The sequence below is a fragment of the Taudactylus pleione genome, unplaced genomic scaffold (genome assembly GCF_031769625.1).
Source record: "Taudactylus pleione unplaced genomic scaffold, aTauple2 ptg000015l, whole genome shotgun sequence".
Classification (NCBI taxonomy): domain Eukaryota; kingdom Metazoa; phylum Chordata; class Amphibia; order Anura; family Myobatrachidae; genus Taudactylus; species Taudactylus pleione.
In genome coordinates, this window is record NW_028284417.1 from 24,664,128 (window position 1) to 24,685,867 (window position 21,740).

The window sequence follows — 21,740 nt, forward strand, 5'->3', positions numbered from 1 at the left end:
TAGAGTGTTCATTGGCTGAGGGAGGTCAGCCCCCGCCTCTCTCAGACAATGAACGGCTCCCTCCATTGAAGTCAAGGAAGAGCTGCAGGGTTACAAAAGTTTATTCTGCGGTTCCCACCATTGACTTCACCAAGGGGTCTATGTACTTTGCCCTGCAGAGATAGTGGATGGAGATAAAGTACTAATCAATCAGCTCCTAACTGTCATTTTTCAACACAGCCTGTAAAGTAACAGTTTGGAGCTGATTGGTTGGTACTTTATCTCTCTCCACAGCTTAGTACATAGACCACCAAAAGTAATAACCACTTTGTTATAAAATGCCCCCTTGTCATGTGATGACATTTTTTCTTTATGTGCAATTTAATTTAATATACTGAACACTCTATTCCATCTTTTTTGATTCAGTTGCTTATGCACAGTGGGGATCAACACTATAAAAACAACGTTTCCTCACATAAAATATCTATCGGTCTGTAATGTTTTCCATGCTACACCGGCCAGTTCGAGGTGGAGCAGCGCCCTGTGCCAGAATCGTTTGGCATCCTTATCCCACATGCATTTGAAAAGGGGGTGTTATCTAATTCCCATAGACCATGCCCTCTAGATTACATAATTTAGGGGCATGCTTGTATGACACGCCTCACGTTTTACGTCATGCTGGGGGAAAACCCAGCACTCTGTCAGCAGCTGGGCTGCCCCAGCCATCTCCCTGCGCTGAATGGATGCTGCACGCATGCGCACCTCATACATTCAGCTTCACCGGCACTGCTGCTCTCTGCTTAGCAAATTAGAGCTGTGGTGGAGCGTGTCCCCAACCTCCCACAGTGGAACAGTGCCCGAAAAATGGGACTGTCTCGCTGAAATCGGGGCATTTGGGAGGACTGCACCCACACTGGTTGAACACCCCAGGAGCCGGCCCTGCTACACCATATAAAAGTGAAAATTATTAGCAGAGTATTGTGCAGCAGGGGTGCACCCTGGATATTAACATAAAGCAAAGATAAGATTAGTATTCCAATAACGCAGTGACTAATAAAATATAACTTTTACTGGACATTAAAAGTGAATTATAATACCCATCATTGTTGTATTATGTAACATGTGAGTGTAATTAGTTATCAGTTAAAAAACAGACACTCTAATGGCGGGGTATATTCCCCAGCTTCTTAATACTGGCACTGAGCTATATATAAGTGATGTGGTCATAATGCCAACCGCAGGGATTCTGGCACCTGAATCCCGACACCTGTCAGAATCCCGCTGTCGGCATCCTGAAGGTAAGTAGCAGGGATAGGGTTAGCAGTTAGGCACTACAGGGGGAGGTTAGGGTTAAGGGTAGGGGTAGGGAGAGGGGGAGGATTAGGATACCAACCAACAGGTTTCAGTATGCTAACCCTGTCTGGATGCCGTTCGGCATTGGGATTATGACCACCGGCATCCCGAGCACCAGCATCTCGTGTCTAACACATATGTAGCAATACAATTACCCAAGTTATGTGTACACACACAGGGAAATGATTGTCCCCTCAGTGGAATAATTGCCTCTTCACAAAATTCTCTTTGGCAGAAAAAAACTCTTCACCTCTCATAATTATTACAGTTCAACCAGACAAGCACACATAGCTGCTAATAAGCCATACTCATAGGTAAAAGCAGGGGGTCCGGTTGTCTGAAAACTCCCATCCCCAGCTCACACCATGACCACAAGAGCAATAGTATATAATACAATTACTGTTTTATAATATAATGAGCTGCATGTTTTAAAGTTCTCCTCAATATCACAAATGAAATAATTAGCTCCAATTGTGAATCCTTTAAAATGTGTCAGCCAGTAATAAATACATCTGTGCACCAATTAGGAGATATGGAAAACATGCATTGTTAATGGTGCACTGCTATACACCATCTATAGGGTTAATTGTTCATACTGTTTAACAAACACAGGGCCTGATTCAGACCCGGTCGCAAGCGCTGAGCGCTCGCAACCAGGTGGATGGTGGCCCAGAGCGCATGCGCACGACAGAGCCGGCTCCGTTGTGCGCATGCGCGAGACCCGGATAGTGACGGGCAATCCGTCGCTCCGGGACTTGTACCAAAGGGGGCGTGCTGTCGATGTTGAGTGACAGCACGCCCCCTTTGGTGGGCAGGCCAGGAGAGTGACTGTCCAAACGGAGGCGTTCCCATGTGAACGCCTCCATTTGGGGGCGGCCCCACTGACATCTGTTAGAGCTGAAATCTCTGGGGCTTGCGGCAACGAGACCCTACCACAAGGGTCTCATCGCAAGCCCGATGGTCGCGATGGTATTGACCATCATGACCATCTTCCTGGCCGCTCGCTTTAGCTGTGGGTGGTTTAAAAAAAAAAAAAAAAGCCCGGCCCTGATTCAGAGCGAGCGCTCTGTCAGAGCGTCCGGCTCTGAATCATGGCCTCTATCCAATGTATAAAGAGACCAATGTGTACATATAAGTTCCAGGGCAGTGCAAGGTTTTCTGGCTTTACCCGAGACTCACAGACTTGCTCCAATGCTCTGGAATGGATCCACATCTGAAATAAAAACCTTCAGCTCAAGCAGGATGGTCCTACTGCCACATCTAATGGCTTACCATGATTGCTGGCCCTGTACATGTTGGAATTATTACAATTACCTATAAACAAATCATATATTTTTTTTATGGAGTTTACAATTGTAACAGTAATTACTGATACAATGTTGCTGTATCATGCAATTGTCGTGAAACTAGCCTTGTATGCGGTTCATTAATTCTTGTTATCTATTCAAACTGGATATTCTCTATCATTCCCTGTGACAGCATTCATTTTTTCGGAAAAGGAAAATACTATCTATAGTTACCAGTAGGGATGTGCAGGCTCGGATAGGTTCGAGTTTGCACGTGGAGTTCGGATTTTTCCCTCCAAAAAAACGGAACTCAGAACGAGGCAAAACGTCATCTTACATGGACGAACATCATCATTCCTGGACTTTTGTCCAGGAATGATGATGTTCGTCCATGTAAGATGACGTTTTGCCTCGTTCTGAGTTCCGTTTTTTTGGAGGGAAAAATCCGAACTCAACGTGCAAACTCGAACCTATCCGAGCCTGCACATCCCTAGTTACCAGGGTCGTCTGCTATTACCTACATGCACGTGCACTGCAAAATGAAGAATGGGGATAATAGAAGCAGATGTCCCTCTACATAACAAGGGAATATATGGAGGTTTAAGGTAGAAGATAAATTGCTGCTACATAGTCTGGATCCTATTCCCCACTCCAAGCACATACTGAGGGATTATACTGTAGGGCTGCATTACAGGGCTACTATACTATGGTACTATAATAGCTCCATATTGGTGTGTTATGGATCATTTTGGTTTGGTTTATTATCAGTGACTGACCCTCACCATTCCTTGTTAGTATCAGTATCACTGAAGCAGTTGAGTGTCTCTAATACTGCTTTTATACCTAAATTCCAGGTCTGACCTGGAGGTTGCAACTGGGTTTCAAACCGGATCAGACCAGGAATTTAGGCAGTGCCGACCCAAGATATTCCCGAGTCGGCGCCGTTCACACCGGAGCCGGGTCTGCAGTGACCCGGCTCTTCCAGCGTGGAAGTGGATCAAGCGCCACTGAAGTCGGCCAATTGACCGGCATGCGGCACACTCCAGGTCATCGTGACCTGGATCGCACCAGTTACACTGCAGGGTTTCACGGGTCATTCCTGTGTTAAACCCTGCAAGTTACCTGGGTTGGCGGGTCTCTCAACCCAGGAATCCAACCCTGTCCCCTTATACACCAAGGAGCTACCTGGGTTAACCCTGCAAAAACCCAGGTTTTAGCTCTGGTGTAAAAGGGGTATAAATCTGGTCATGCTGTTTTTTGTTGCCGGGATAATAGGCCATATGAAATCATTATCTACAATGCTTGTTAATATGTAGGCCCCTAAGCTTTTTAGATTTTGTAAAAAATGCGAAGGCTCTTAAGTTTAGCATGGTTAAAATGTCTCATCACTACTATACACAGAAACATATTGTGAATTTATTTTAAACTGATTACTACACATTAATATAGTATACTATATGGTAAGTACACCAATATTTCTGAAAGCAAACATTTGATCTGGGAATTAATAGTTTTACCAAGGTTATGTGATAATCATTTGTCTGACATATATCTAGCACAACTGAGTGGTGATTTGCTAAAGGAGTGACGTAACTTGAAATTGTAATGCACTGATGGAGGATCACTAGCACAGATTAACTATCATAGGTGCAAGGGGTGCAGCTGCTATGGGGCCCAGAGCTGAGGGGCCCATCTTCCTTGTCAAAGTTACATGTGTTATATAAATTTTTCACCATTGGGTGGTACATAGGGGCCCTTACAAACTTTCGCTATGGTACCTCCAAATACCTAGTTACATCCCTGTCACCAGGATTATTTCAAACTATCAAAGGATCATTTAAAGATAGTTGACAAAGTCTTCATGATAGATATTCATTTATTAATGCTGGCCGTACAGTGTGAGATCAATTTCACCATCAGACAGACAGACCAATTGTCTGACATTGCAATATACTGCCAGATAACTGGTCTGTCTGATGGTGAGTATATCCACTGTCAGACACAACACAAATGATTGCATCTGTTGGGCATGCTGAAAAATTCCCTATGCTCGACTGAGTGATAATTGCTGCTCTTGCTTCCAAATGCCGGAAAACGTACATGGACGTCCTGACAAATTGGTTAAAACAAATGGATTTAAGCAATTTGTCTGAATGACCATTTTTAACTGTTTTCAAGTATTTGGGAACAAATGGTTGATTGACATTTCCAGATTTTCATTCTATCCAGCCAGATTGGGTATAGTGTGTACCTAGCTATACACTGTGCAATTATTGCCCGATAATTGGCTGATGGGGCGGACAGTTGCTTAGTGTATGGCCACATTACGGAATTTGTTTTTCATGTTTGTTTGAAAATAGGTAAAAATAACTAGATATAACATCTTTTTACTGAACCATTTCTCACTCATTTCTGATCACAAATTTTTGTACCCCAATTTAGCATGTTTTCTTAAAAGACTAATGACTAAGCATGTATCAAAGCTGGGAGAGAGATAAAATTGTAACAAATTACCAACCAATCAGCTCCTATCATTTTTTTAAACACAGCCTGCAAAATGTAAATTGGAAGCTGATTGGTTAGTACTTTATCTCTCACAATTTTATCTCTCTCCCAGCTTTGATAAATCCCCCCCCTTAATACATCAATTATACAGGCATTATACCAATCCATTCACCTTTATTTTCACATGAATGTTTATTTTCTATTAGTTAATTTCAGTTGTTCCCCAATATCACTGTAAAAAGATAGTAATCTTGACATACCTCCAAAGCCGGGTCTCATAGTGAAGTCGTGGTCGTCTATTCGGAGAAGTTGTTCAGATTTTGTGAGCGGTGATTTTGTGATATCTGGACTTCTTTTAAAAACTGGGCTGTTCCAAAATTACAAAATAGGTTATAGGGAAACACTTACTGAAAGTACCAGAAATCATGTTTATTTACAAGTAATTAAAGTATAACTTCTGCCTAACAGTTTAAACATCCATTTTACAGAATTTATTAATAATCCATAGACTACTGCCTATAAATTAGTGAACTTATGAACCGTGCAGAAGGCGGTGCGGAGCCTCATTTATGTCTAGTGAACAGATACGCTATATTTTCACAAGCTTTGTCTCAGCCCTTGTGACAGGTGTAATTATTCTTTGAAAAATTAATTCAAATAAATCCAGAAATATCAATTAAATACAATTTATATGAACTATCTGTAGACATAAAAGCAGTTGTCATTAAAAAAAATATGTACAGTATAAGTGAAAAGTATTTGGAGCACCATTTGCACTTATAATATAGTCCTGCCTGGTTTTTAAATCAAATTAGGTTTGAGAAAATAATGTGCCTATTTGTTTAGCTGTAATTGTATGTGGCTAGATGTAGGCAAGCAGGGGCTATGTGGGATAAAAACATAATGCTCTGACCAGCAGACTGCCTCTGTTGGAGTCGTAAAGGTCTATTCAACAACATTCTTTTTCAGGGATGGAATGAGCACAGGTGTGTTCCCTGTGACTCTCAAACCCCAGCAACTGCCCCAGTAACTATCATTATAACTAGGGGTGTGCACCAGCCACTTTTCGTGTTTTGGATCTGGATCTTTCTTCGTGTTTTGGATCTGGATTGGTTTTGCCAAAACCACCCTTCCGTGTTTTGGGTTCTGGGTTTTGTGTTTTGGATCTGTATTTTTTTTTTTTTTTAAAAACAGCTAAAATCACAGAATTTGTGTGTTTTTCTGCTGCTATGCTATTATTAACCTCAATAACCTTAATTTCCACTCATTTCCAGTCTATTCTGAACACCTCACAATAGTGTTTTTATGTCCAAAAGGTTGCACCGAGGTAGCTGGATGACTATGCTAAGAGATACGAGTGGGCGGCACAAACACGTGGTCCATCTAGGAGTGACACTGCAGTGGCAGACAGGATGGCAGTTTGAAAAACTAGGCCCCAAACAGTAAATAATTCAAAGAAAAAAAAGAGGTGCAAGATGGAATTGTCCTCCCACCCACCCTTATGTTGTATAAACAGGACATGCACACTTTAACAAACCAAACATTTCAGCGCCAGGGTCTGCCACACGACTGTGGCTGAAATGATTGGTTCGTTTGGGCCCCCAAAAAACAAGCTGGCAATTAATCTGTCCCTGCACAAACTGGCTCTACGGAGGCAAGATGTCCTCATCCTCCGATTCCTCAACCTCTTCAGTGTTGTGTACATCCTCATCCTCACAGAGTATTAATTCGTCCCTGCTGGAATCCACAACCACAGGTCCCTCTGTACGTTCTGGAGGCTGGTCTCCCTGGAAGAGTTGATAATTCATTTTATGAACATCATCTTCTCCACATTTTGTGGAAGCAACCTCCTACGCCTTTTGCTGACAAGGTTCCCGGCTGCACTAAACACTTTCGGAGTACACACTGGAGGGGGGGCAACTCAGGTAAAATAGAGCCAGTTTGTACAGGGACCTCCAAATTGCTTCTTTTTCCTGCCAGTACAGGTACGGACTGTCTGACATGCCTACTTGGATGCTGTCACCGATGTAATCCTTTAACAGACGCACGCTTGTCGCTGCTGCTTTAAGGATGCAGGTGCGGCTACAGCCCACACATTTCACAAAGACAGAAAAAAAAAGAAGAATTTTTTTATTGTTTGTGGAGCGCACTTTGAGGGTTACACCACCCTTTAACAGACAGACGCACGCTTGTCGCTGCTGCTTTGAGGATGCAGGTGGAATCTAGACGGGATTTGGAACCGGGGACACACTACCTCCATCAATTGTCTAAATCCCACTGCACTAATGGCAGATACCGGACCCACGTCTAACACCAACATAGCAGTCAAGGCCTCAGTTATACGTTTTGCTTCAGGATGACTGCTGTCGTACTTCATCCTCATCGCTAGGGACTGTTGGAGGGTCAATAGTTTAGTAAAAGTGGTGGTGTTCCTACTTCCTCTCTGGGATGATGAACAACTCCCAGCAGCAGCAACAGCACTAGGAGGAAGTGGTTCTTGATCTTTCCATATTTTCTTTTTATCAGAGAAAGTTTGGTCCTCCATTTATGTTATATTGATATATACGTGCGGCTAAAGCGCACACAAACACAGAAAATATTTTTTTATTTTTGCTGGAGAGTAGTGCACTTTGTGGGTTACACCACCCTTTAAGAAATGAGCCAGCCGGCTCTTTACTTATGGGACACAGGCGCACGCTTGGCGCTGCTCCTTTGTTGATACACGTGCAGCCACAGTGCACACAATTCACAAACATAGAAAATATTTTTTTTTTTGGTTTGGACTGGAGTGTACTTTGGGGGTTACAGCACCCTTTAACGGTCAAGCCAGCCGGCCCTTTACTTAGGACACAGGCGCACGCTTGGCACTACTTTGTTGATGCACGTGCGGCTACTGCGCACACAATTCACAAACACAGAAAAAATATAATTTTTTTAGCACTTGGGGGGAGCACCCCTGATGGACAGAGCACCCCCTGGACAACATTACAGCACCCCTTTAGGACTGGGACACTGCACAGGACTTTGGAGTGGACACAGCCCCTATGGAGAACTGACTGCACAACACAGTCCAGCCAGCCCCTATGGACTTTGAAGTAGTGGACACAGCCCCTATTAACAACAGCAGCACAGCACAACACAGCTAGCCCCTATGGACTTTGAAGTAGTGGACAACAGCAGCGCAGCACAGCACAGCACAGCACAGCACAACACTACTCTACACTACACTACACTACACAGCCCAGCCAGCCCTAACTCCCACCCTCCCTCTTCACTGTCCACAGCCGAGTGAGAAAATGGCGCCGACGCGGGTACCTTATATAGGATCCAAAACCCGTGAGACCCGGAAGGCGGGATGATGACGTTTTGCCTCGAATTTCAGATCCGAGTCAGGCGGAAAAAGTCGAGCCTGACTCGGATCGGCCTCGGATCGGGGGGGCTCGGGGGGGTTCGGATTTCAGAAATCCGAACCCGCTCACCCCTAATAATAACCTTTTATGGCGGGTATCCACTTGTAGATATACAAACGAGAGCACGATTACGACATTGCAGTCGTGCTCTCATTTGTATATCTAGTGATGTGCCTAGACTGAACGTTCACTCGTTCAGTTCTGGCACATCCCTCATCCCCGCACATGCTGAACCTGACGAGATCGTCAGGTTGACCAGCATGTACAGGTGATGTCGGATGTCAGAAACGACCAGCGGGCACGCGCATCGTTGGTCGCTTCCGACCAAAACATGCCTGATGCATTCACGATGCATGCGCGATTTGCAAGCGATTGCACGATAACTATGTTGTTATCATGCAATCGCTTGGCTAAATCGCTAAGTGGATACCCCCCTTAACACAGAGTTGCTGTATGCTAACATCACAGTTCAAGGATTTTTGTCTGGGGAGATCTTCATCGCTGTCTCTTTTAGGCTGGGTACACACGTAAAGATTTTCTGTCCAACATCCAACTAGTTGATTGGTTGGAATGAAAATCCGATAAGGTATGAAAGCAAATGACAATCAGAAATTTTCTCCCAAACGCCAGAAAATGGACAAAAACTGTTGTTTGAACACATTGTTTAGATCAAACATTTAACAAACTTGTCTGACCATTTTCATCTGTTTTCTGGCATTTAGGAGCAAATTGCTGATCATCAGTTACTCCCATATGTTACAAGATTTTCATTCCAACCAATCAACTAGTTGGATGGTTGGACAGAAAATCTTTACGTGTGTACCCAGCCTTATCTCTCTGTCTGTGGGAATTTCTACTTCCTATTACTTTTTTACTTGATCACATAGGGCCTGATTCAGAGCCGCTCGTAAGCGGCCGCTCGTTCGTTCCGAGCGATGTTAGCCCAACTGCGCATGCGTACGGATCGTTATACGCATGCGCTAACCAGTCAGTGCGGCCGAAATTCATGTGCTCGCAAAATAGCGAATGCCTACTATTTTGAGTGACAGAAAGAGGCGTATGTGGGTGGTAACAGGGGAAGGTGCTTGAAAATGGGGAGTGGAAATCAGAACGCAGGCGTGCTTAAAGGTCAAAACGGGCGTTTTATGGGTGTGCATATTTAAAACAGCAGCGTCATTGACCACGTCACTGGGTTATTTTATAGTCAGAACTGCTCGCAAAATTGTGGTAGCAAACACCAACCCCAAGAATAGCGAGCAGTTCATACCCTTGTCGATGTACTCGATTAATCTAATAAATAGCGGACATGACGTAGGATGCGAGCGGCCAGGGGGCATATTTTTCCAAAAAACGAACGCAAGTTTTGTTCGCTCGTTCAGACATAGAGGCGTGAACAGACCGCAAACAGCGAACGGTTCATTTGAATAGCCACCCCTAGTTTTAGAACGAACGACCGCAAATAGCGAGTGGCTCTGAATGAGGGCCATAGTTCATTTGATTAGTGCCTATGTGAATAAGCCCTAAAAAACGTGTACTCTACTTACCTGCACATAGAAGGCAATGTAAATACTGATCCCTGTAACACCAATGCTGTAGGCAAATCTTACATGTAGGTATCAGGCTCCATGAAGCTTTAACATGCAGGCACACAACATGCTTGAGTGTTATAGCCTACAGTTAGGGCTATCTTGCTTCTCTTGGCAGGCCCTTTTTAGTGACACTGATAGCTTGAAGTCTAAAGGTGCATACACACATTAATTTTTTGAACAATTATCGTGAACGATATTGTTAATCGTTGAAAAAATCGTACTTTGAGTTAAAATGATGAGCGATTGTCGTTTATGCGCATTCACGTTTGTAGTTCAGTCAGACTGACCAGCTCAACGATTTTCAGTAAGGGAATATGCAAAAATCGTTTGTAGTTTACTAAAATCGTTCATTTACTAAATGTAATGAACAATTTTTTTGAACTATTTTCGTTCATTTTTCCCTTGAAAAAAATTAACGAAAATCGTTTACTACAATCGTTCATTTACTAAATCGTTGTGTGTGTGTATGCAGCCTGAGAATTAGAAAGCAGTTTGGAAAAAGACTAATCTCTCAGGAGAAGCAACAACACACGTAGGAAGCTGTTGTCTGGGTTTTGGGCTTTACACCTCTAGATTATTTTTAGTGCTTGTGAGACAGAATATTCACTTACGGAAGGAGAGATGGTTGAAACATTGGGCATCTATGTTTATGGTTACTAAGGGGTATATTTACTAAATTGTGGGTTTTTAGAAATGGAGATGTTGCCTGTAGCAACCAATCATATTCTACTTAACATTTATCTAGCACCTCCTAAGTTTTTCAAACTCAGGGGGTCATTCAGACCCGGCTCGCAAGCAGATCAATGTTCCCCCAATGCGCATGCGCACGACGGAGGGAGCTCCGTCGTGCGCATGCGCGAGACCCGAATAACGACGGCCAAGCCGTCGTTATGGGTCTCGCACTAAAGGGGGCGTGCTGTTGATGGTGACTGACAGCACGCCCCCTTTAGTGGGCGTGCCGGGGGCGTGGTTGCCAGATGGAGGCGTTCCGATGGGAATGCCTACCGTCTGAGTCCGGCCCCACTGACATCACTAGTGATGTCAGTGGGAGTGATTTTGGCTCTGATAGAGCCAAAATCACTCCAGGGCTTGCAGCAACGAGACCCTACCACAAGGGTCTCGTCGCAAGCCCGATGGTCTTGACCATCTTGACCATCTTTTTGGCCGCTCGCATATGCTGTGGGTGGTCACCCACAGCTATGCAAGCGACCAGGAGGCCGCTCCATTTTCAGGGAGGAGGGCACTGATTCAGAGTGAGCGCTCTGGTCAGAGCGTTCGGCTCTGAATCAGGCCCTCAGTCCTCAGGACCCCAACCAGTGCATGTTTTCCATGTCTCCTCACAGAATCACAAGTGAGATACTAGTGTAATGTCCACTCCCAGCTTACTGTGATGCAGAGTAATTTTTCCCTATTCGGCAAGCCACTGGGTTCCAGTTTACCTTCAACGAAATATAGGAAGACCAAAATACTGGCTTGTATTCGAGTGACAGAGATAAATTTATTTCAGTATATTCTCCCTAAGGAGTCAAATACCATTATACAACAGTAGGTAATTAATTAACAGTACAATACAACTATACAAACATCACATTGAAAATTCAGTCAGTAAAAGTACACGTAGGATCCCGGGGTAATTTATTTATCTGGAACACTGGATCTCCTTCGTATTTTCTGTGAAGGGGGGGGAAAAGGTTAACTCATATTCATCACACATCAATCCCTGCAACCCAATGGCTACACAAGTAGTTCGAGAGTCCATTCACCCTAACTGTGCACAGTTAATTATTTTAAACTATTGCATGCAGGTAGTTGTTGGAGTTTGCGCAATACAGTAACGGTGCCAGAGTTTTAATTACTCTAACGCTTAGACTTAGTAACGATGTAACAATGGGGAATCTCCTTCCCTTCACGTTATAGTTCCTGTGTCCTGTCTCCTGTTGTGTATTGAGTAGTATCTCAACTATAAATGTTGCTGAACTGATGCCTGTGCAGCTCCTGCAAAAGTTTGTTAGGTTGTCTCTAACTTTGCAGATGAATGGTTAATCCCAGACGAGTTAATTGGATTGACATGGCTAAGCTGACTTTAATGCAATTTATCAAAGTTTATAGTCACTGAGATGGCTGTAAAGATTTCACTATTTCAGTCTTGCTCTATGTAGGGGTGAGCGGGTTCGGATTTCTGAAATCCGAACCCCCCGAGCCCCCCCCGATCCGAGGCCAATCTGAGTCAGGCTCGACTTTTCCCGCCTGACTCTGATCTGAAATCGAGGCAAAACGTCATCATCCCGCCTTCCGGATCTTGCGGGTTTTGGATCCTATATAAGGTACCCGCGTCGGCGCCATTTTCTCACTCGGCTGTGGACAGTGAAGAGGGAGGGTGGGAGTTAGGGCTGGCTGTGTAGTGTAGTGCTGCTGTTGTCCATAGGGGCTGTGTCCACTCCTTCAAAGTCCATAGGGGCTGGCTGGACTGTGTTGTGCAGTCAGTTGTCCATAGGGACTGTGTCCACTCCAAAGTCCTGTGCAGTGTCAGTCCTAAAGGGGTGCTGTAGTGTTGTCCAGGGGGTGCTCTGTCCATCAACCCCCCCCCCCAGGTGAAAAAATATATATTTTCTGTGTTTGTGAGTTGGGTTCACTGGGGCTGCACGTGCATTAACAAAGGAGCAGCGCTAAGCGTGCGCCTGTGTCCCATAAGTAAAGGGCCGACTGGCTCATTTCTTAAAGTGTGGTGTAACCCACAAAGTGCACTAGTCTCGAAAAAAAATAATTTTCTGTGTTTTTGTGCACCTTAGCCGCACGTATATATCAATATAACATAAATGGAGGACCAAACTTTCTCCGATAAAAATAAAATAGAGAAAGATCAAGAACCACTTCCTCCTAGTGCTGAAGCTGCTGCCACTAGTCATGACATAGACTATAACATGCCATCAACGTCGTCTGCCAAGGCCGATGCTCAATGTCATAGTAGAGGGCACATACAATCCCAAATGACAAAGTTCAGGAAAATGACCTTGAAAAAAACATTTTTAAATCATCTGAAGAGAAATGTAAACTTGCTAATATGCCATTTACGACACGGAGTGGCAAGGAATGGCTAAGGTCTTTCCCTATGTTCATGATTAGTGGTTCAGCTTCACATGACTATGGAAGCCCTCCTCCTGCTAAAAAAAAATCAAGAGTTAAGCTGGCAAAAGCACAGCGAAGAACTGTGCGTTCTAAGGAGATATCACAAATCCCCAAGGAGAGTCCGTGTGGTGGCGGTTGCGATGCCTGACCTTCCCAGCACTGGACGGAAAAAGGTGGCTCTTTCCACCATTTGCACGCCCCCTGCAAGTGCTGAAAGGAGCACCCACAGTCCACTTGCTGATATGCAAATTGAAGATGTCACTGTTGAAGTACAACAGGATGAGGATACTGGTGTAGCTGGCGCTGAGGAGGAAGTTGGCGAGTAGGATTCTGATGGTGATGTGGTTTGTTTAAATCAGGCTCCGGGGGAGACAGTTGTTGTCCATGGGATGGAAAAGCCCATCACGGTCATGCCTGGGCAGAAGACCAAACATTCCACCTCTTTGGTCTGGCAATATTTCTATCCAAATCCGGACAACAACTGTCTTGCCATATGTACCATATGTAAAGGTGAAATAAGTAGGGGTAGGGACGTTAACCACCTAGGAACATCCTCCCTTATACGGCACCTGCAGCGCATTCATAAAAAGTTACTGTCAAGTTCAGAAACTTTGGCTAAGACCGTAAGCAGTCCAGGGACACCTAAATCCCGTTGTCCTGTTGTATCCAAGCACCTGCAAACCACACCGTCAACTCCCTCCTCATCAATTTCCTCCTTAGTCAGGATTGGAAGTAGTCCTGCAGGCCATGTCACTGGCATGACTGACTCTCCTATCCGGGATTCCTCCAGAGGATCCTGCATTGCTACGCCTCCTGCTGCCGCTGTTGCTGCTGCTGGGAGTCGTTCATCATCCCAGAGAGGAAGTAGGAACACCACTACTTTTACTAAACAATTGACCCTCCAACAGTCCTTAGCGAGAAGGATGAAGTACGACAGCAGTCATCCTGAAGCAAAATGTATAACTGAGGCCTTGACTGCTATGTTGGTGTTAGACGTGCGTCCGGTATCCGCCATTAGTGCAGTGGGATTTAGACAATTGATGGAGGTAGTGTGTCCCCGGTTCCAAATCCTGTCTAGATTCCACTTCACTAGGCAGGTGATACCGAGACTGTACAGAAACGTCAGAAAAAGTGTCCTCAGTGTCCTGAAAAATGCGGTTGTACCCAATGTCCACTTAACCACAGACATGTGGACAAGTGGAACAGGGCAGACTAAGGACTATATGACTGTGACAGCCCACTGGGTAGATGTATCACCTTACGCAGCAACAGCAGCAGCATCACCAGTAGCAGCATCTCAGAAACGCCAGCTCGTTCCAAGGCAGGCTACGCTGTGTATCACCGGTTTCAGTTAGAGGCACACTGCCGACAACCTCTTAGAGAAACTGAGGGAAATCATCGCCCAGTGGCTTACCCCACTTAGACTCTCCTGGGGATTTGTGATATCTGACAACGCCACCAATATTGTGCGGGCATTACATCTGGGTAAATTCCAGCACGTCCCATGTTTTGCTCACACAATAAACTTGGTGGTGCAGAATTTTCTGAAAAGCGACAGGAGCGTGCAGGAGACGCTTTGGGTGGCCCGAAAAATTTCTGCCCACTTTCGCCATTCAGCAACTGCGTGCAGAAGACTGGAGCGCCAGCAAACACTCTTGAACCTGCCCCGCCATCACCTGAAGCAAGAGGTTGTGACGCGGTGGAACTCAACCCTCTATATTCTTCAGAGGATGGAGGAGCAGCAAAAGGCCATTCAAGCCTATACATCCACCTATGACATAGGCAAAGGAGGGGGTATGCACCTGACTCAAGCGCAGTGGAGAATGATTTCAGTGTTGTGCAAGGTTCTCCAGCCCTTCGAACTTGCCACACGTGAAGTCAGTTCAGACACTGCCAGCTTGAGTCAAGTCATTCCCCTCATCAGGCTTTTGCAGAAGCAGCTGGAGAAAGTGAATGAGGAGCTAAGACGGAGCGATTCCACTCGGCATGTGGGACTTGTGGATGAAGCCCTTCATTTGCTTTGCCAGGATTCCAGGGTGGTCAATCTGTTGAAATCAGACCACTACATTTTGGCCACCGTGCTCGATCCTAGGTTTAAAGCCTATGTGGTGTCTCTTTCCGGCAGACACAAGCCTGCAGAGGTGCAAAGACCTGCTGGTGAAAACACTGTCAGCTGAAGCGGAACATGACACGTCAACAGCTCCTTCTTCATTTTCTCCCGCAACTGGGGCTGCCAGGGAAAAACTTAGGTATCCTAAGCAACCCACTGGCGGTGATGCAGGGCAGGCAGGACCAAGTTTGGACATCTGGTCCGGACTGAAGGACCTGGCAACAATTTCTGACATAAATCATGAGAAAGTAAAATCCCGCACAAGAGAAATACGTACACTACAATGTGTGTGTGTATATGTGTGTGTATATATATATATATATATATATATATATATATATATATATATATATATATATATATATATATATATATTATGTATATATAATATATGTATTCCATAGTCCTTATTACTTCTCATGTTCATATTTATATTCCAAGTGATTTTCAAGTATAATGCTCCAATTTTAATTATTCCTTATATCTAAATACTTCGTCACTTGGATGGTGCAACTGCTAACTCTATATATTACATATGCTAAAGAAACAGAAAGAAAAAAGATAGAGTTTTTATCGGTGCAGTCTAATACCTTGTAGTGTACCACTTAGTATAAGATGTGATGTATGTATTAAAATGTTGAATCTTTATTTGTTAAATTATTGAAATATATACTGGGGTACCATTATGCGAAATATAAAATCATATTTAAAGAAAAACAAAAACAATAAGGAGTGAATGATATCAAAAATATGTGAAAATAAAAGGTTTTCCAAATACCGCTGTCTATTTTGTGTATACTTTATTACCACTGATAAGTTTCCCTAATCAGATATAGATCGATATATCAGTATGTGTTAATATCTCTTTTCCTGTCGCTTCAAGCTGTTGCAAAGATAATAATTATTATATGTATCAGTATTTCTGGTTCTCATATAATATTCCAATATATCTGAGAGTGATATTAACCATTCATCATCCTGGTTCTCTCCGTATGTATCATACTCTGTTATTATTTTTTTATTTATTTTGTAATGTTATCCCATTTATTGAGGACAATGAGATGTTCAATTCACCCTGTCACAGGCATACATTTCTCAATTTCTATAGATTCCACAGAGTACATATAATCTTATTCCCTATATCATCAACTGTAGTGATGATATGGTGGTATTACACTACCTTTTGTTGTTATACCTGTGGTCTCCGTGTAAACACAGATTATCAGCAAACAGATCTCCCCGCTTGCTTATATCAATACATAATTATCATAACTAAAGAAACATACAGGAATATCCCGTTTATACAATCTTTGCCACTAGTACCTTTCTAATCGGGTATTTATCAATCTATCAGTATATACTGAAATAATTTATCTTGTTACAAGCTGTCAAAACAATAAATGAACTATAAGTATCAGTTTTTCTGGTTCTCTTAAAATATATCAGTGTGTCAGAGAGTAAAGTAACCACTTGTTGTTCTGGTTCTCTCCATTTATGTTACACTCTGATACTTATTAAATCATATAATAATATCACCCTGTATACTGAGAATAATGGAATATGTGTTCTTATTATATATTCTTTCACTCTATCCCAGGTATATATATTCCTTCGTCCTTATAATTTCCACAGAGTGTGAATAGTCTTATTCCCAGTCTCATAAATCACAGTTATAGTATGGTGATATTACATTGTTGTTTGTTATTGCACGTGTGGCGTCCGTGCATACATAAATTATCAGCAGACAGAAGTACCCCTTGATCACATCAGGTACACACTTCTTATCACTAAGGAAACATTCAGGGATATCTCAATTCTAATCGTAGGTGAAGTTATGGTTAGCTTCACATTTTACATGTCAAAATACATGAGGCAGCGGTATGTGTGGAAACGCCGACGCACGTTTCGCATTAAACTGCTTTTTCAAGGCAAACAAACAATTTCTGACATGTCTACTGTCACTGCATATGATACTGTCACCATTGACAGAATGGTGGAGGATTACATCAGTGACAGCATCCAAGTAGGCATGTCAGACAGTCCGTACCTGTACTGGCAGGAAAAAGAGGCAATTTGGAGGCCCCTGTACAAACTGGCTCTATTTTACCTGAGTTGCCCCCCCCTCCAGTGTGTACTCCGAAAGAGTGTTTAGTGCAGCCGGGAACCTTGTCAGCAAAAGGCTTCCACAAAATGTGGAGAAGATGATGTTCATAAAAATGAATTACCAACTCTTCCAGGGAGACCAGCCTCCAGAACGTACAGAGGGACCTGTGGTTGTGGATTCCAGCGGGGACGAATTAATACTCTGTGAGGATGAGGATGTACACAACACTGAAGAGGTTGAGGAATCGGAGGATGAGGACATCTTGCCTCCGTAGAGCCAGTTTGTGCAGGGACAGATTAATTGCCAGCTTGTTTTGTGGGGGCCCAAACGAACCAATCATTTCAGCCACATTGGTTTGTTAAAGTGTGCATGTCCTGTTTATACAACATAAGGGTGGGTGGGAGGGCCCAAGGACAATTCCATCTTGCACCTCCTTTTTTTTTTTTTTTTTTTCTTTGCATTATGTACTGTTTGGGGCCTAGTTTTTCAAACTGCCATCCTGTGTGCCACTGCAGTGCCACTCCTAGATGGGCCATGTGTTTGTGCCGCCCACTCGTGTCACTTAGCATAGCCTTTTGGACTTAAAAACACTATTGTGAGGTGTTCAGAATAAACTGGAAATGAGTGGAAATTAAGGTTATTGAGGTTAATAGCATAGGAGCAGAAAAACCAACACATTCTGTGATTTTAGCTGTTTATATTCTTTTTAAAAAAAAAAATACAGATCCAAAACACAAAACCCAGAACACAAAACACGGAAGGGTGGTTTTGGCAAAACCAATCCAGACCCAAAACATGAAGAAAGATCCAGATCCAAAACACGAAAAGTGGCCGGTGCACACCCCTAGCTCTATGCCACTTTGGGAAATGTGTTGCTACCTGCTCTTTCCTTTGCTGAGAGAGGTGTTAAACAACTACTCAGTCTATTATACTTATGCTTACTGGAGCTGGACTAAACAGGAATCACTGAAGATATTTGCAGTCCTATCTAATAACAGGCCAAATACTGACTGCATTAGTGTTTTTAACACTGTAGGGCTGTGCTGGGGCTGTAAAGTCTTGTAATTGTGTTTGTGGTATAGATACTGCAATTTGCAGCTGACAGACCTGCTCTGCAATTTCTGTCTTCCAGCATCCAGGACAGCGCTCTCTGCTCTGTCACTCCCGTCCGGCTGCCACTCACAGTCCAAGGGGCAGGATCAGGGGAGGTCCCGGTGATGATGCTGTTTCCTGTCAGGCTCCGGATGGCTTCCTCTCCGCTCCGATACCAGGGCTCAGCACACAACGATGGCAGCTGCGACAGGCTGTGTTCCCGGCACACAGGTATCCTCTCACTCCAGGCTCTCCCCGGTTCAGCTCCGGTAAGCGCAGGACACTCTCCGCTGTCCGCTTACCACAGAGTCCCACACAGCACTCCCAGCAGCCCCCTCGGGTGCCTCTTATAACCTGGCGGTCGCGTGCGGGGCTCCTTCCCGCCGACCGCACACGCCTGTCTCTCTATTGAGCCCCTTATCATAGACCAGTAAGGAGTAGGTTTCCCCTCTGAAGTGGTCATAATGACCTGTCCCTGGTGCGTGCCTCCGTTGTGTTCCAATACAGCCATGGCGGGCTGTACCATATTTCCCTCCATGAGGGGGTCAGACAAGTGTCACTGGCAATTTTTATAAAGTTCATATAATTTCAATCAGCATCTCCAGCTAAGAATTTCAGTGTAAATACATGAATTTTACAAACAAAGCAACATACTTATTTATTTTTCTATATGACTGGCAACTTCTATGGTAAACCTTTTGTATGTACATGAATTGGACAATAAAAATACTTTAGGGGTACCACACTAGCTCCACCTGTGGCTCCATTAAAATGTGTCAGTGAGTAATGAATACACCTGTGCAACCTGCTGGGTGATCTGCAAAGCATGAACTGTGGGGGTCATTCAGACCCGCTCGCGAGCAGCAGTACGCTCGCAAGCGGGTCGATGTTCCCCACTGCACATACGCACGACGGAGGGAGCTCCGTCGTGCACATGCGCGAGACCCGGGGAGCGACAGGCTTTCAATTGCTCCGGGTCTCGCACCAAGGGGGGCGTGCTGCCGATGTTGATTGACAGCATGCCCCCTTTGGTGGGCGTGCTGGGGGCGTGCCTGCCAGATGGAGGCGTTCCCATGGGAACGCCTACCGTCTGAAGCCGGCCCCACTGACATCACTAGTGATGTCAGTGGGAGTGATTTTGGCTCTGATAGAGCCAAAATCACTCCAGGGCTTGTGGCAGGGAGATCCTACCGCAGGGTCTCCATCGCAAGTCCGATGGTCGTGATGGTCAAGACCATCGCGACCATCTTTTTGGCTGCTCACATATGCTGTGGGTGGTCACCCACAGCTATACGAGCGGCCAGGAGGCCGCTCCATTTTCATGGAGGAGGGCCCTGATTCAGAGCGAGCGCTCTGGTTAGAGCGATCAGCTCTGAATCAGGCCCTTTGTGGGTTCCTGAGGACAGAGTTTGAACCACTGTTCTAGAAGACAATAGCTAGAATCTGATTGGTTGCTATAGGCAACATCTCCACTTCTAAAAACCTGCACTTCAGTTAATATACCCCTAAGCCTAGGTTAGTAGGAATGTGTGCACATGCATTGTGATATTCCAATGTACTGAAATGCTACATTTACAGATACAAAAAAACAACAACAAAAAAGAAGCAATCGGTGACGTCACTGAGGGGCATAATCATTATCGAAGGCCGATAATGAAGTATTGAACTCACTGCGATACTTATGTATCCAACTCGCAGCGGGGGAAACGTGAGACCAGAGTAATTCATCACTGCTCCGGTGAGGGGACAGCTGCTCTGAAAAATAGTTGTCCTCGTGGTTAGTATTGCAGCTACTCCTGTAGCTGCATTACTTACCTACTCCCAGTCATCCCGGCTACGCATGTGTGACCTCAGGTCATGCATGCGCAAAGCCACCGGGGTTGTAGTGACTAGGCGGCAGAGGGATCCCTCTTCGCATCACTGCAACTCCAACCCATAGGAAGGAGCAGGCATCCGAGAACAAGCACCGTCTGAAGATGGCGCTTGTTCTCGGCAGCAAACTCTGAAAACTTTCAGCTTTCGGAGTTTGCTGAATACCAAGGGGGTCCTGTTGGACCCCTGATGATGAATGGCTCGGTAACTTAAATATGCGGAAACTAGCATTTCTGTGTGGTTACCGGGCCATTTATCGATGATGAATAGGCCCCTGAGTGAGATTTGGGGTCCCATTTATAAATGAACGCATTTGCAATGCGATCTGGGCATTGTATTACTGCCCATGATCTCACTGCAAGATGCGATCATACCGCCGGAATGTATCATGGGACAACCGCAGGGAGTGGAGTTCTCAAAGGAGCCCATCCCTGCGATATGCCAGGAGTGCTGTTGGGGCTACTGCACATGTGCAGTCCCGCTGACTGCACATGCACGGCCGCCAATGCTGGGAGAGGGTTCCTATCGCATTCCAGAAGTTGGTAAATCTATGGAGGATGCGGCAGCCTGCGGGAATGGAGGAATTGCAGCAGGTATCAGAGATTTCTGCTGCGGTCCCTCATTCATACATGGGGTGATACTAAATATTTGCAGTTACCCCCAGAATAAGCCGCAAATATTTAATAACTGGGTCCCACTCCCTTGGTATTAAAGGGGCACTGAAGACTAAAGATTGTTTGATCTTAATTCTGACCAGCATGTATAAGCTAGACATAGATTTATGTGATCACTCTCACAGGGTTTGAACAAAGAAGGATAATTCAATTATCGGTAATGAGTGGCCATAATGTGTGACTGTGCACATCACTGATAATAGGGGTAGAGGAAGACTGCTCATTTTATTGTACAGGTAAAAAAGGTGGGGTATAAAGGTGGGTACACACTATATGATATATTGTGCAATATTGGTAGTTTTGACAAATCTGCACAACCATAGTATAGTGTGTACACCCAATCTAATCTAGACCCATGTCGTTCATTGCATCGTCCCAGCAGATGGGACGATGCGATGAACGACGTGGGTAAAGATTAGATAGGGTGTACGCACAACCACACATAGGGCCTGATTCAGAGACGCTCGCAAGCGGCTCGATGTTCTAGCCCTGTGCATGCGCCGTATCTGGCGTGCGCATGCGCGAGCCCCGCAGAGTGACTGAAGTTCAGTTGCTCTGGAGCCCATAACAAGACTGGGTGGCTGTCGATGTTGATTGACAGCTCGCCCCATTTTGTGGGCGGGTAGGGGTGGTGGCCGGA

At 44.6% G+C, this 21,740-nt stretch overlaps 1 protein-coding gene across 1 annotated transcript in view; it reads right to left on the reverse strand.

Moving 5' to 3' along the window:
- LOC148542183 (gamma-aminobutyric acid receptor subunit rho-1-like) overlaps positions 1-21,740 on the reverse strand; it is a 130,194-nt gene that overhangs the window by 32,561 nt on the left and 75,893 nt on the right. The window contains exon 3 of the mRNA XM_088470782.1: positions 5,384-5,490. Coding sequence (XP_088326908.1) covers positions 5,384-5,490 — 107 coding nt within the window. The remainder of the gene's footprint in view (positions 1-5,383; positions 5,491-21,740) is intronic.